Source organism: Cydia fagiglandana, chromosome 25 (assembly GCF_963556715.1).
Source record: "Cydia fagiglandana chromosome 25, ilCydFagi1.1, whole genome shotgun sequence".
Classification (NCBI taxonomy): Eukaryota; Metazoa; Arthropoda; class Insecta; order Lepidoptera; family Tortricidae; genus Cydia; species Cydia fagiglandana.
Genome location: NC_085956.1, coordinates 11,268,564 through 11,283,980, shown reverse-complemented (window position 1 = coordinate 11,283,980; position 15,417 = coordinate 11,268,564). Strand labels below are relative to the sequence as shown.

The 15,417-nt window shown below is 43.1% G+C and overlaps 2 protein-coding genes across 2 annotated transcripts; one reads left to right on the top strand and one right to left on the bottom strand.

The window, feature by feature from the left end:
- Positions 1-736: 736 nt before the first annotated feature.
- On the top strand, positions 737-3,440 carry LOC134676866 (uncharacterized). Its single transcript, XM_063535248.1, has 4 exons — positions 737-797; positions 1,613-1,713; positions 2,528-2,609; positions 3,198-3,440. The coding sequence occupies exons 2-4, from the start codon at positions 1,631-1,633 to the stop codon at positions 3,438-3,440; spliced, it is 408 nt and encodes a 135-aa protein (XP_063391318.1). The 5' UTR covers positions 737-797; positions 1,613-1,630.
- A 738-nt stretch (positions 3,441-4,178) lies between these two features.
- Positions 4,179-13,349, bottom strand: LOC134677195 (aldo-keto reductase AKR2E4-like). Its single transcript, XM_063535639.1, has 8 exons — positions 13,273-13,349; positions 11,909-12,016; positions 11,370-11,477; positions 10,538-10,609; positions 10,199-10,315; positions 6,930-7,097; positions 5,530-5,733; positions 4,179-4,412 (listed from the first exon to the last, which is right to left on the bottom strand). The coding sequence occupies exons 1-8, from the start codon at positions 13,306-13,308 to the stop codon at positions 4,224-4,226; spliced, it is 1,002 nt and encodes a 333-aa protein (XP_063391709.1). The 5' UTR covers positions 13,309-13,349; the 3' UTR covers positions 4,179-4,223.
- Positions 13,350-15,417: the final 2,068 nt, after the last annotated feature.

The following is a 15,417-nucleotide window of genomic DNA, read 5'->3' as shown; positions in this document are numbered from 1 at the left end:
TCGCGCATGAGAGGAGGCCTGTGCTTAGCAGTGGGACGTATATAGGCTGAAATGATGATGAAAATGATGATAATGATAGTCCGGTTTCCTCACGATGTTTTCCTTCAACTAAAAGAGGTTGGTATCTAATATTTTACCATCATTGTACGGTTTAAGTCTCAAGATCTCATTGGTTTGGTAGGTACTATCGTCCACACTCCTAACTGTCCTGGTGGACCTTATGCCTTTTGTTATAAGGTCCACCGAGTGTTGCTGTTAGTACGAGCCGGGATTCGAACTCGCGATCTTGTTACTGTAATTGATATGTAAGTATTGTAAGTTAAGTACATTACTGTTAACATTATTAAATTGCACAACGAGACTAACCCCCTTATTCATAAACGTTCACTAAAGTTCACAAGCCGATAATAATCGTTTGTCCCTTTCCATCATACCGATACGTCGGAAAGGGACAAACGATTATTATCGGCTTGTCAACTTTACTAAACGTTTATGAATAAGGGGGTTAATCGCGTATTTACGAAACGTCGGCCGTAAATACGTGATTAATTCCCGTTGTGCAAATTAATAATTTTTAAAAATCGTGAAATAAAATCAGTGTTTTATATCAGACCTCCGAGTGCAGAACATACAAGATCATAATGTCGAAGCTGGACGAGCTGAACCGGCTGTTCGCGGCGCGCCGCCCCGCCGCCCCGGGCGCGCCCGCCGCCCCGGCGGCCGCCGCGCGCGCCCGCGGGGACTCCTCGGTGACGGTGTCCGACAAGGTTGTGGGCACTGACTCTCCGCTGCACACGGTAGCTCATTTTCACTTGGCTTGACTTTTACTCTAAGTATGATTTTTGTGACTGTTTTGTGTCAGTACCGTATGGTCTCGTCTTGGCAACAGTACATGAAAATGTTTTTGGTGGAATATAAGTTTTTAGGCTTAGGTTAGTAGGCCCAAACGGAGATGGCGAGATGACCTGGACAGCTTCCTGAACAACTGGCCGGAGGAAGCACCAAATCGGGAGTCGTGGAAATTAAGGGGAGAGGCCTTTGCCCAGCAGTGGGACACTCAAATCGGCTATAAAAAAAAAAGTTTTTCACACAAATATGGGCTAAAATTATCAAAGAGTAGGTATGTACCAGAAAATGTATGGGCAGGGAATAGATAGGTATTTAAAAATAAACCTTAAAAATCTAAAATATGTAGGTATGTATAGTTCCTTGCACAAAGCAGTTTAGTTTTATTTTATTGCTTCACGAATAATATGTATATTGAATCCTGAAGTTACAGTAAGCTAGTTAGGTACACCACGTTCAGCCAGGTAACGCCGTGCCGAGCCGTGGTTATTTATCGAGTTAAAAAAACTTTTTTGAACGTAATGCGACTACTGTATTAATACGTATTATTTTTAAATTAGGACATGTCATCACTTTCTGTGCAGTGGCAATTTGTACTCTCAACCTGTGTTGCGCATCCTTGGTATTGAATTAGTATACCTATAATATGAGACCGATTAAAAAGCGTGTATTATGTACAGTTAGCATTACTATTCGCTTAGCACCATTGCATACCAAATTGTACATAATCATAATATATCCGTACGTGATGCGTGTGGTGTGGCAGGCGCGGCAGAAGGCGGAGATGGAGCACAACCGCACCATCATCGTGGCCGCCGCCGCCGTCGATATCCCGCCCGCGCCGAGAGTCAACGTCGTCACCGAGAGGTAACTGACGAACACACACACACACACACACACAACCGCACCATCATCGTGGCCGCCGCCGCCGTCGACATCCCGCCCGCGCCGAGAGTCAACGTCGTCACCGAGAGGTAACTGACGAACACACACACACACACACACACAACCGCACCATCATCGTGGCCGCCGCCGCCGTCGACATCCCGCCCGCGCCGAGAGTCAACGTCGTCACCGAGAGGTAACTGACGAACACACACACACACACACACACAACCGCACCATCGTCGTGGCCGCCGCCGCCGTCGACATCCCGCCCGCGCCGAGAGTCAACGTCGTCACCGAGAGGTAACACACACACACACACACACACACACACACACACACACACACACACACACACACACACACACACACACACACACACACACACACACACACACACACACACACACACATTGCTGTCTTTGTGGTGTAACTGTAACATATTATTGCAGGTGACTGTACGTATTGTGATTTAAGTCGAAATAAAAATTGAAATTTTTGTAATGCTGCGCTCTTGCGCAGCTTTGTCCTAAGTTTTAATCCTATGTACTATGTACATCTTAGAAATTTACTGTAGCCAATACTAGGCGGGTTAACTCATGACGAGCCGCCTCGCCAGGAAAATTGCCGCGCGGAACAAACTCGGCCGGTGGAGAGAGGCAATGTGGCCTGGAGTGAGCTTAGTTCGCCCGAGGCACTACACAGGCAATTTTCTCGCGAGACGACTCGTTCTGTGTAGGGTACTGTATTAATTATATCGATCTTCAAATTGAGCTTTAACTGAACGTTTCGGCAGCGTGGTGCGCGACGAGCGAGACAGCAAGCCGGCGAGCGAGAAGGGCATGCCCGGGCGCTTCCACCTCGACGACCCGGTGCGGGTGAGCGCTCCACCTTGTCTCCTCATAACGATTACCATCCTCGCTAGGCACACTGTAGGGGGGGGGGGAGGGGGGCGGTTTTTGAAAATCGCTCGCTCGGATTCCTCACTCGTAAATCAGTGGAAACCGGCGAAATACTATTTTTTAGGGCTCCGTACCCAAAGGGTAAAACGGGACCCTATTACTTAGACTCCGCTGTCCGTCCGTCCGTCTGTCACCAGGCTGTATCTCTTATCTCACGAACCGTGATAGCTAGACAGTTGAAATTTTCACAGATGATGTATTTCTGATGATGTATAACAACAAATATTAAAAAGTACGGAACCCTCGGTGGGCGAGTCCGACTCGCACTTGTCCGGTTTTTTTTTTTAATTTGAGCGATTAAATTTTGAATCTAGTGGTATTGACCACTCGTTTTCAATTCTATTCGTAGAATTTAACTGCCTAGTAGTTATTGAAGGAAATACACGAAAACGAGTAGTCGAAATTCAAAAATCGGCCCCCAGGCTGAAAGCTGCCACGAATAGAATTAACGAAACATATTTTATATGACATCTCGCTGGCCCAATATTGTGTGTATATTTCCAGTTGTACCAGCAAGCCAAACGTCTCGAAGCCAGAGTAACGCGTCGCTCGAACTCGCACTCCTCAGACTCGGGGAGAGACACGAACTCGAAAGGGTCGAGTCAAGGCTCGAGTCAAGGCTCGGGTAAAGGCTCGAGTCAAGGCTCGGGCAAAGGCTCGAGGCCGCCGTCGCTGTGCGCGCTGTGCCGCTGCTATTGGCTGGTCGCGCGGCGCTACGTGGCGCAGCTCAACCCGGTGCGGGAGTGAACTTAATATTATTGTAATGTCCTGTGTTGTACCTCTGTAAAGTAAATTAAATATAAACAGTTTTATTAAACATACTCCGTATTATAAAACGTACTTACTACTTATAATGACTGTTCGCCGCAAGAAAAAGATGTCTGTTATTTTTGAAGACCGCGGCGAATGTTCAGTCCAATTGACCCTTTCAAAGTTGCAGGAAACTTTTAACTTGCTTAAGACTGATTGTGAGTAAGACGCTATTGGTACTAATTTATATATAAATTAATTTGTGTATAGAAAACACAATTCCGCTAATGAGGGCGCCACTTAACGCAAGAGTTACGTATATGTAGTTCGTAGGTTTCTAATAGAGCCAGACGGCTAATCCTATTGTCTATTGCTAAGTAAAACCGCACGTGCTACTTACCTGCCAAAAAGGGTCTTAATTTTTCTATTTGGCACCTGAGCGCGGGCTAGACCAACGCTCAAAAAACCAGTGTAGGTGCGCTTTCGGATAACGCGCCTTTGTTACGCATCTCGATGACACATTTTAGACTGGTTCTGTAGTGTTCGACACGCCGGCACTCGGTAACCGAAGTACTGTACTTTTTATGCAGGTGGTTATGGCACGTGGCACGAGCGGTTTTACTTAACAAAAGACAATAGGATTAGTCGTCGGGCTCTATTAGCAACCTACGAACTATACGGGTTACGGAACGAAAGGTATTTAAGTTGTTTCTGCCGATACTTAAAAGAAAGGTATAACTTGATTAAAGTGTTTAATAAAAAGAAAATACAGAAAACCCTTTAGTTCTTCTCAAAAGGGTAATGCGGTGAGTCCCTCCACCACTTGACGTCGATGGTGCGGTATCCTCTGTCGAAGGACGCCATCTTCTGCCTCTCTTCTGCGCTGAGCTCGAAGTCGAAGATCTGAATGTTCTGCTCCACCCGGGACCGGGTCACCGACTTCGGGATGGGCGTCACGCCGAGCTCCCACTGTTGATCAAAAATAACAAATTTATGGCAAATAAGTTCATGGCAAAAATTTCATTTTTGGTACAAGCTTTTATCGGTGACTGTACTTTTATTACGACAAACAACTAATACTCATCGAGACAATTCTAAAAACCCCTAACACAATGAAGTTTCGTTGTTTCATCCATCACAGAGTTGTTATGGCCAATTCCTGTCTCCATCGTTCGATGGTATGTACCATAATATTGTATTGTCATCCGATTTATGCATGCAAAATTTCAGCTCAATCGGAAACCGGGAAGTGGATTAAATTTAACTTGCAAGATTTTATTACAGCGACAGACAACGCGCGGTCAGATGAAACTGAATAAAAGCTTGTAATTGTAAAATATATGGATCAGGATGATGCCAAGCTCCCACTGATTGGAAAATATTTATCATTATACCCTATAATCTATTATATACACATTTGTTCAGCGACTTTTAAAAATAAGTTGTGGTTTGATTTTTAATACACTTTAAAGTTTATTCTAAGACGCAATGTATTACGAATTTTGTTATGTTTAAGGCGTGACAAGCAACGTCAATCACAATGCTATGGCGTGGCAATGGCGTCCATTGAAGGTAATATTTATTTTGTATAAAAAATAGGGAGTCTTTATACTTCACAATTTTTAAAAGTTGTTGAACAAAAGTGTCACCGTTTGAGGAGTACAATCTATGTTTTAATTATTTGCTCATGTTACAGACCACACCCGGTATAAATAAAACCGGGCAAGTGCGAGTCGGACTCGCGCACGAAGGGTTCCGTACCATAATGAAAAAAAAAAAAAAACAAAAAAAAAAGCAAAGAAAAACGGTCACCCATCCAAGTACTGACCACTCCCGACGTTGCTTAACTTTGGTCAAAAATCACGTTTGTTGTATGGGAGCCCCATTTAAATCTTTATTTCATTCTGTTTTTAGTATTTGTTGTTATAGCGGCAACAGAAATACATCATCTGTGAAAATTTCAACTGTCTAGCTATCACGGTTCGTGAGATACAGCCTGGTAACAGACGGACGGACGGACAGCAGAGTCTTAGTAATAGGGTCCCGTTTTACCCTTTGGGTACGGAACCCTAAAAATGAATGTTACCAAGTATCTGAGCGCGATCTGCGGGACAGTCTTGTTATATTTCCCCGCTATAGCGACGAGCGGCGCGTCGTCGACTCGCGGCGGGGGCGCGTCGGGTGTGGCCTTGTTCGGGAAGAGGGACCCGAAGGGCGTGTAGCCGGTCACTTGGATGCCCTGGGCGCGGCAGTACGCGAGGAGGGCCGGCTGCTGAAGGTTCAGGTTCAGCTGAAACGAGAGATAAAGATAAAATATACAGGGTGATTTCTGGGTCGCTATCCAGAACCACTTTTTCTGACTCTGTAAATGATCCACATTATCATATGGTAGTATTTGATTAAAAGATAATTACTTTAATTATTCTTATTTTTCAAGTAAAATTTATGTTGTACTAAGTAATTATGGTCACCCTATGACTTTTGACCTACGCTGTATGGAAAGTGACAAGACGTCACATTGAGTAGGGTGACCAAACTGTATGCAAAAATGTTTTTTCCTACTTGTCATCTGGAAAATAATCATCATTATTGATGATAAACAATAATTAACAACATCATTAGGCTCATCTTTGGATTCTGTATGATGTCTGGCTCTCTTGCTCCACGACCCCGAAATCACCCTGTATATTTGAGCGTTTTCCAAAATAAATGTAGGTACATTTCATTCATGTCTTCAAAATATTGACTTCTTGGGCTCATTTTACTCATTTGTACATTCACGCCTCATACATGAAAAAATGTGTTCCAAAATTTCCTTTCCAGATCGTCACATTTTTGTATGAATAATTTTTTTATTTGTATAAACGTGAGGAACTTGATAAATATTTTTTAATACAAAATTTTGGGACATTTTTTATGTATGAGGCGTGAATGTACCTACAAATGATTCTGAGTAAAATGAGCCCAAGAATTAAATATTTTGAAGACATGAATGAAATGTATTTTTTTTTTAAACGCTCATTTGTCATCACAAACATGTACAGACAGCAAAAGTAGATAAACAGAAAATTAAGATTGGTGAGTAAGAGATTGAAAAGCTTGATTATATCACTGTTGTATACGATACTTTTTCAACTAGTCAACTAAAATAATACTTATTCTAACAAAACCTAAATAATTAAACAACTCAGGTACTTAAGTATCTCAAAAGATATTTAAAATATACTTAGTACCTACAAAAGACATCAACGCACTTCTTCAATATTCATTAAATAATAGCGCGTTGATGTCTTTTGTTCCATCATTTCCGGCGACACGTGATTGGTCGAATTAGTTACAGTTAATTATATTATAGTTATAGTTTAGTGTAGTTTAGTTTTTAGTATTTACTAAAGCATACGAAAACGAAGTGTACGAAGTCTTAATTCTATCATTAAAGGTGACGAGTAGAAAAAACTTATTATTGTATTAAAATTGTCAGCACACCTCGACTTGCAGCATCGCTGGCTTCACATTGCTCGCTTTAATGAGTCTCTCGAGTTGTTGTTGGTTGAAGTTGGAGACGCCAATAGACTTGGTCAGTCCCTTGTCCTTGACCGCCACCATGGCCTGCCACGTGTCCAGGTAGTCCGAGTTGTCCAAGGAGTTGTTAGCCTGTAAAGTAAGTTAGTGACAATCAGTCTTGCAAGCGTGTATTCGTTACATTGTTTATTTTTATACCACTTTGGTGGTAACCAAGCTTACGGCCCGCCTGATGAAGTGATGAATGTCGCCTATGGACGCCTGCAACTCCAGAGCTGTTATTGTGCATAATCTTTTGCCATCGTATTTTCTCGGAAGGGTTCGTATTTGTAATGCTACTTCAGTCAAACTCAGTACCTACTTTTTGGAGTTATAACGACTGAAGGTAGCATATACAGGGTGATCAATCCAAATGGGTCAGTATGGAGAAGTCAGAAACTATAAGAGATAGCGATAGATAGCGATCTAAAATCGAAGCCATGGTTCCTAAGAACAGATTCTTAGGAACCATGGCTTCGATTTTAGATTTAATAATAATGGCATTCAATTTTTTTTTTTATCTGTCATACATAACCGGGATTCGAACCTGGTCAATATTCTTGTTGTTTGTTTGTATGGCAACTTTTAAACGATGCGTGATAGGTGGGGGGTGCTCGACCAAATATCATAGAGGGCCCCGAGACAAAACAAACTACATTAAAAAAATTCAAAATGGCCGACTTTTTTTTAATTTTTTCAAGTTGGTCCGAGCGCGCTGAGATTTGGCATGCGGCGAGCCTGGGGTCCCAAAATTACCATGCCAAACATTTTTTTGGAAAAATCCAAAATAGCGGCGGACACGGGCAAAGTCAAATTTACAAGTAGGTTAAGCGAGCCCGAAGAGCGAGCTTCAGGCCGGGAGGCCAAAGGCTGACCCTGGCGGAGGGCCGAAGGCCCGGAGTTTCCACCCCGACTCCCAAAACACGACTCCCAATAGGAAAAGTGTTGGGTCGTGTTTAAGCTCCAACTTCCCCCTCTCGTGTGACGCTTCGGGCCTTCGGCCCTACGCGGAACTCGGCCTTCGGCCTTCGCAAGCCTGGACGCTTCGCTCATCAAGACAGTTGACTTGGTATGGTAGAACGCTTGGAAGCACCCCATTCACGCAGCTCGGCCTTCAGCCTCGCGTTTTGAGAGTCGGGGTGGAAGCTCCGGGCCTTCGGCATTCCGCTGGGGTCAGCCTTCGGTCTCCCGGCCTGAAACTCGCCCTTTGGGTTCGCTTAACCTACTTGGAAATTTGTGTCCGCCGCCATTTTAGATTTTTTCAAAAATTTTTTTTGGCATGGTAATCTTGGGCCTTTAGGCTCGCCGCATGCCAAATCTCAGTGCGCTCGAACTAACTTGAAAAATTAAAAAAAAAGTCGGCCATTTTGATTTTTTTTAATGTAGTTTGTTTTGTCTCGGGGCTCTCTATGATATTTGGTCGAGCACCCCCCACCTATCACGCGTCTTTTAAAAGTTGCCATACAAACAAACAACAAGAATATTGACCAATGTTCGAATCCCGGTTATGTATGATAGATTAAAAAAAAAATTGAATGCCATTATTATTAAATCTAAAATCGAAGCCATGGTTCCTAAGAACAGATTTCGCTATCTCTCATAGTTTCTGACTTCCCCATACTGACCCATTTGGATTGATCACCCTGTATTTTAAAAAGTTCGTGGGATACCATAAAAATCCAATGGTAAATGATTATTGATTATGCACTATACATCTGTAAAAACCTGTACTAACTTACATTTTTGAACAACCCCATGACCCCATACTGTAGTAAACTTTCGAGAAAACCTTTTTTGTATAGTAACCTAGTACTCGCGAGTATCTCATTGAGACGGTACTATGATTCGTAGGTGGCTAACCCCAAAATCGTCGAAAAAACAGCTTTTCCATAAAAAAAATGCTAGGGTGTTGGTACTTACATACGTGCCGACAGGCCAGTGTATGGGGTATAGATCGATGTAGTCCAGACCGAGTTTCTGTAGAGAGCGACGCAGCTCCGGCTATCCTAGGGAGTAGGTACTTACATACGTGCCGACAGGCCAGTGTATGAGGTATAGATCGATGTAGTCCAGACCGAGTTTCTGTAGAGAGCGACGCAGCTCCGGCTATCCTAGGGAGTAGGTACTTACATACGTGCCGACAGGCCAGTGTATGAGGTATAGATCGATGTAGTCCAGACCGAGTTTCTGTAGAGAGCGACGCAGCTCCGGCTATCCTAGGGAGTAGGTACTTACATACGTGCCGACAGGCCAGTGTATGAGGTATAGATCGATGTAGTTATAGTTATGTAGTCCAGACCGAGTTTCTGTAGAGAGCGACGCAGCGCCGGCTATCCTAGGGTGTAGGTACTTACATACGTGCCGACAGGCCAGTGTATGAGGTATAGATCGATGTAGTCCAGACCGAGTTTCCGTAGAGAGCGACGCAGCTCCGGCTATCCTAGGGAGTAGGTACTTACATACGTGCCGACAGGCCAGTGTATGAGGTATAGATCGATGTAGTCCAGACCGAGTTTCTGTAGAGAGCGACGCAGCGCCGGCTATCCTAGGGAGTAGGTACTTACATACGTGCCGACAGGCCAGTGTATGAGGTATAGATCGATGTAGTCCAGACCGAGTTTCCGTAGAGAGCGACGCAGCTCCGGCTATCCTAGGGAGTAGGTACTTACATACGTGCCGACAGGCCAGTGTATGAGGTATAGATCGATGTAGTCCAGACCGAGTTTCTGTAGAGAGCGACGCAGCTCCGGCTATCCTAGGGAGTAGGTACTTACATACGTGCCGACAGGCCAGTGTATGAGGTATAGATCGATGTAGTCCAGACCGAGTTTCTATAGAGAGCGACGCAGCTCCGGCTATCCTAGGGAGTAGGTACTTACATACGTGCCGACAGGCCAGTGTATGAGGTATAGATCGATGTAGTCCAGACCGAGTTTCTGTAGAGAGCGACGCAGCTCCGGCTATCCTAGGGAGTAGGTACTTACATACGTGCCGACAGGCCAGTGTATGAGGTATAGATCAATGTAGTCCAGACCGAGTTTCTGTAGAGAGCGACGCAGCTCCGGCTATCCTAGGGAGTAGGTACTTACATACGTGCCGACAGGCCAGTGTATGAGGTATAGATCGATGTAGCCCAGACCGAGTTTCTGTAGAGAGCGACGCAGCGCCGGCTATCCTAGGGAGTAGGTACTTACATACGTGCCGACAGGCCAGTGTATGAGGTATAGATCGACGTAGTCCAGACCGAGTTTCTGTAGAGAGCGACGCAGCGCCGGCTCCACCGCCTCGCGCGCATGCGCGTCGTTCCATAGCTGAAATCAGAATTTACTCTATTGTATAAATGAGTCATATGAATAATTGAATATGACTCATAATGCATACCTACAGTTCAAAGATAGGCTAAAAGAAATGAAACGAAATAGGTACCTGTCTTCCGTCACATGACCATAATGTGAAAAAAATATTCAGTGATAATTTTAAGCTAAACCAAATAACATTTGTGGAAAAACTACTGTAATGGGTGAAAGTATCACCTTAGTAGTGACGAACAGATCTTCCCTCTTCACCGTCCCGTCATCTATCTTCTTCTTGATGGCTCTGCCAACCTGAAAACACAATGGAAGCCGTGCTTTATATCCACCTGATAAGTTGTTTTCACTACATTTTTTTCTTGCCTACATAAGCTATGCACAAGTCAGCTAAGTTAGTTCGATTGAGACTGTACCTATTTTAGCCGTTTAGACTAAATACTTGAAGTCACGCAAAATATGGAATAGCGCGCGAGAATGCAAGTCGTGCTAGGCGGTCTGGGCTGTACACTGAGAAAATGAAATGGCTAGACATAAATAAGTTTTTGCTGTCTACAACCGAGTGACTTGGCTCGGAGGGAGCCTGCAAAGTTCGTTGTTAAAAATCAAAGAAGTCAACTAGGTTAATGTAAGTTGGTAAAATCATGCAATTAAATTTATTAAAAGTAAATAACACGCGTTTATATTGACTAAGACACTTATTTGAAAACAAATTAGTACTTGGTTAAAACAACCAAGAACGTTTAGCAATAATTGCTAGTTTGTCAATTACAAAGCTTTATTCCGCATTTTAAATAACTCTTGGTTGTATTCAACTAAATAAATTTTAACGAAGCCAAATTGGTACTTTGCTAGAGCTTATTTTTTTCCGTGTAGGTACTTGTCCGCACGGTGCAATTACAGTAAGTTGTTCGCCAAACCAAAGAACGCCGGTTGCCTAACTAACCCTATACTCCAAAAGTATAGAAAAAAAGGCACCTGATTCCTGACCGCCCACACCACCGTGTTCTGCCTCGTTCACGGGGGAAGTACCCCCCCCCCCCCCCCGACATCGTACCTGGGTCTCCGTGTCGTAAATGTGCGCCGTGTCGATGTGTCGGTATCCAGCGTCGATCGCCCACACCACCGCGTCTTCCACCTCGTGCCCTTTAGGCTCCACGCGCCCCTGACAGACAGACAGACAAACATATTAACGTCATGCCTACCAAATGCATCAGCATTGCTCCGAGCAATTATTAAGGTTGGCATCATTTGACTTCCTTTTGCGTGCACGACCACAGATAAGGTAATCACTTGAATTTTGACAACCCTAAATAGTCGAAAGGGATAGGGCTATATATTAGAAAGCGATAGCATGATTCGAGCCTGAACCGCTGTCAAACTTCGGTTTTGTATGAAGTTTCCTTTCTGTACGGCAGTACTATTATTTATTCTGTGATACTGGAATGGAAGCGAAATCGTTGCGAGTTCGTTCAAATCGCTAGTGCTAAATGTCATCAAGACTCGCTTTTTGCACTAAATTGCTGCTTTACATCTCAATTCTTCTGCTACTCCTGTATCTAGTTGCTGAAGCCGATGAGAAGTAGGTATGCTTACCTTATCGGAGAAGCCAAGCCATGTTCCAAGCCCTAAGCTCGGGACACTGTTGTTGTCGTTGAGAGGGCGCCACGGAGCCAAACCGCCGCTGTGCAACGCTAGCGCCATCTGTGTAACAAACAAACACGTTGTGCATTTACGTGTCTTACAGTATATTCCTTTGTCTAATATATGTATATTGACTGGTTTATATATATCCCTATAAAAATCGTATAGGGACAACGCCTATAAACGTAAACTTTGCTTGAAATGGAAACCTACATTCATTGGTATATTATGCATTTTGCAACAATGCAATCGTGCATCCAATTTATTATTTTTTACCAGAGTTGCCAACTCGGATTTTGAAAAAATGCTAGGCTAATGTCAAGATTATGCAATATTATGCCAAAGATTTTTGAAACACCTATGCTAAAAAAATGCTAAAATATCACTTGAAATTAGACACTTAAAGCACATACATTTTTCAAATTTACCGCCTTTTTCTACTGACAAGATCTGCTTAACCAACTTTATATAGTCCGTCGACGTCCATCCGTCCACAAAAGTCAAAATTCATATGAAAATATGAACCACATAAGGCGATGGCGCATATTGTTGCTGCCAAGTTGGTGCAAACTTGGCTTAGACTAAATTATGCTAAAAAATATGCCAGATGCTAAATGGAAAATTTTGGTGACAAAGCAAGTGAAAATATGCCAGATCAATTATGCCAAGTTGGCAACACTGTTTTTTACCTATAAGTACCTGGTTCCTTGGAGCAGATGAATCTATAGGTAGGTATATGTATGTACCATGGACTATGTACATACTTACATCACACAATGGTCATTGGCACGAGATCGTATCGTGACCGGTCGGCCTTGGCGAGGCTTCTTTATTATGCCTTGGAGCTTTTTGCTTTTCCGATCACATCTTGTTTTTGCATTTTAAATAAGGTGTAGCGAGCAAAAAATAAGTAGATTTAAAAATACAAGTACGTAACTAGTCTTATTACTAGACTATATATTAAATTACATTTTGTATTAACCACAAAACGTTGACATTATTTATATGTAAGTGTAAAAACAATTTTATATGTTCATCATTATGACAAAGTAATGAACTCAAAACAAAAACGGTCGTTTTAACTTTGGACGCATAGATTGACGAATCCAGCAACATATTAGAAACTAGTATAATTCTAATCAAACTAGGTACGTAGCGGCCTCCTTTTTTAAATACATATCGTTAAATTTAAATAAATCACGATTATTTAGCAGTGGCGCTAGTGTGCACGTTGATGGGCTCTTAAATACCTTTATGTCTAGAGTGGCCATGCAATTTTGCGGCATATTGAAATATTAGAAATCTTATTGACTCACCGGCGCAAACAACACAAAGACCGTCAGAAGCTTCATGTGGATGCCGTGCGCTTGCGCGGGCAGACGACCATAAACTGCGCATACGCAGCCAACCATACACCGGCCGGTCGATACGCGAAAACACCAAGAGCGGTCTTCGGGTTGTAAAATCGGTTATGGTTTTGATATTGATATGGGCCATACTGAAAGTTTCTGGATTTCTGATATAAGACGACTTATTTTTAGGGTTTCGTACCCAAAGGGTAAAACGGGACCCTATTACTAATTAGGGTTCCGTACCCAAAGGGTAAAACGGGACCCTATTATATACTAAGACTCTGCTGTTCGTCCGTCCGTCCGTCTGTCACCAGGCTGTATCTCACGAACCGTGATAGCTAGACAGTTGAAATTTTCACAGATGATGTATTTCTGTTGCCGCTATAACAACAAATACTAAAAACAAAATAAAATAAAGATTTAAATGGGGCTCCCATACAAGAAACGTGATTTTTGACCAAAGTTAAGCAACGTCGGGAGTGGTCAGTACTTGGATGGGTGACCGTTTTTTTTTTTTGCTTTTTTTGTTTGTTTTTTATTGCATTATGGTACGGAACCCTTCGTGCGCGAGTCCGACTCGCACTTGCCCGGTTTTTGACCAAAGTTAAGCAACGTCGGGCGTGGTCAGTACTTGGATGGGTGACCGTTTTCTTTTTGCATTTTTTTCCGTTTTTTTTTTGCTTTATGGTACGGAACCCTTCGTGCGCGAATCCGACTCGCACTTGCCCGGTTTTTTTTGCCTTTTTTTACATTATGGTACGGAACCCTTCGTGCGCGAGTCCGACTCGCACTTGCCCGGTTTTTTCTAAGTGGCCAGTCCAGGAATTTTCAGTATGCCCAAGTATGATACGATACCATCGCCCGTGTGGGGCGTGTGGGCGTGTGCAGTGTTAATGCACATCGATATACCTTATGCCTTTTGTAATAAGGTCCACCGATGTACAGTAATTATGCTGTTTGTACGATGGGCAGCTTAGTGAACGTTAGCGCTTCTTATAGAGCGTCTTCATTTTGGTAGTTCCGATATCGATGTCGCGTGATACTTGGGAAAAAACAGCTGCAGAGTGTCCCATATGGCATTATAAGTCCTAGTTCTTTGGTTATCTTTTGAATGATAAACATATTAAACAATAAATTAACCTCTTGGGGTTCAATGTCCTAATACTAGTACAAATTACCTCCAATGAAATATAAATCTTAATGAAATGGAATAGAGTTTCTTTTATTTCGTTTCGTTCGTTTTTAAAACAAAACAAATTCAACTCTATTTTCTAATACCGTTGATTCAAATTCGATTGCCAATTTTCCTTGTATGGTGGGCCGCTAGAGGAACAAACAAGGCGATTCTTTGTGGTCGTATCTGACATCCGATATGGGATCGGACAATGTAAACATACATACATACAAGTATACGGGTCAAACTGAGAACCTCCTTTTTTTAAGGCGGTTATAAAGTGTTGGTTTTCTACGGATGCTGTTCAAAGGACGACTCACGCTAGACCGGACCGGGCCGGGCCGGAGCTCCGGCGCTTCGTTTTCTACGGAAACCACCACGTGGATCACGTGATCACTCATCAGCCGTCATAGATGATGACATGTCGGACGCCTCGACCCGCGGCCCGGACCGGTCTAGCGTGAGTCATCCTTAAATCATCGTCCTCTTTGAGATGAGTAGCGTTAGTTAGTAGCAGGGATATTCTTGGTCAAATACTAAACGTTTCTTTTTTTAAATAAAAAATGCGAAAAAACGTTTTTTAAGTACCAAATCTTGACATCCGCATCTGCATCCGCGGGTGTGAGGCTTTAAATATCCGCATCCGCATCCGCGGATGTCAAAAAATTTGCATCCGCAACATCCCTACCTAGGTACCTAATCGACACAGATGGAACCCTTTAATGTATACTTGTATAAACTCTACCATTTCCTCTACCGGTGGACACATCGATTGCGCATTCTGTGACAATGCTCATTAAGTACCTATATATATACCTACTCACTGCAACAATAGCAAGACTTGTGCATGGCTTGCATTCTTCACATACTTGCATAACTTGCACCTGCTCATTGCACTAGTTTTTTAGGGTTCCGAATCCCTTTGGGTAAAAACG

Excerpts from the sequence above, each read along its gene's own strand:
- LOC134676866 (XM_063535248.1), top strand. The coding sequence starts at position 1,631 with ATGGAGCACAACCGCACCATCATCGTGGCCGCCGCCGCCGTCGATATC. Across the intron at positions 1,714-2,527 it reads GTCAACGTCGTCACCGAGAG|CGTGGTGCGCGACGAGCGAG; the intron begins GTAACTGACGAA and ends ACGTTTCGGCAG. Across the intron at positions 2,610-3,197 it reads ACCTCGACGACCCGGTGCGG|TTGTACCAGCAAGCCAAACG; the intron begins GTGAGCGCTCCA and ends GTATATTTCCAG.
- LOC134677195 (XM_063535639.1), bottom strand. The coding sequence starts at position 13,308 with ATGAAGCTTCTGACGGTCTTTGTGTTGTTTGCGCCG. Across the intron at positions 11,478-11,908 it reads GGCTTGGCTTCTCCGATAAG|GGGCGCGTGGAGCCTAAAGG; the intron begins GTAAGCATACCT and ends TCTGTCTGTCAG. Across the intron at positions 4,413-5,529 it reads AGATCGCGCTCAGATACTTG|TGGGAGCTCGGCGTGACGCC; the intron begins GTAACATTCATT and ends TTTGATCAACAG.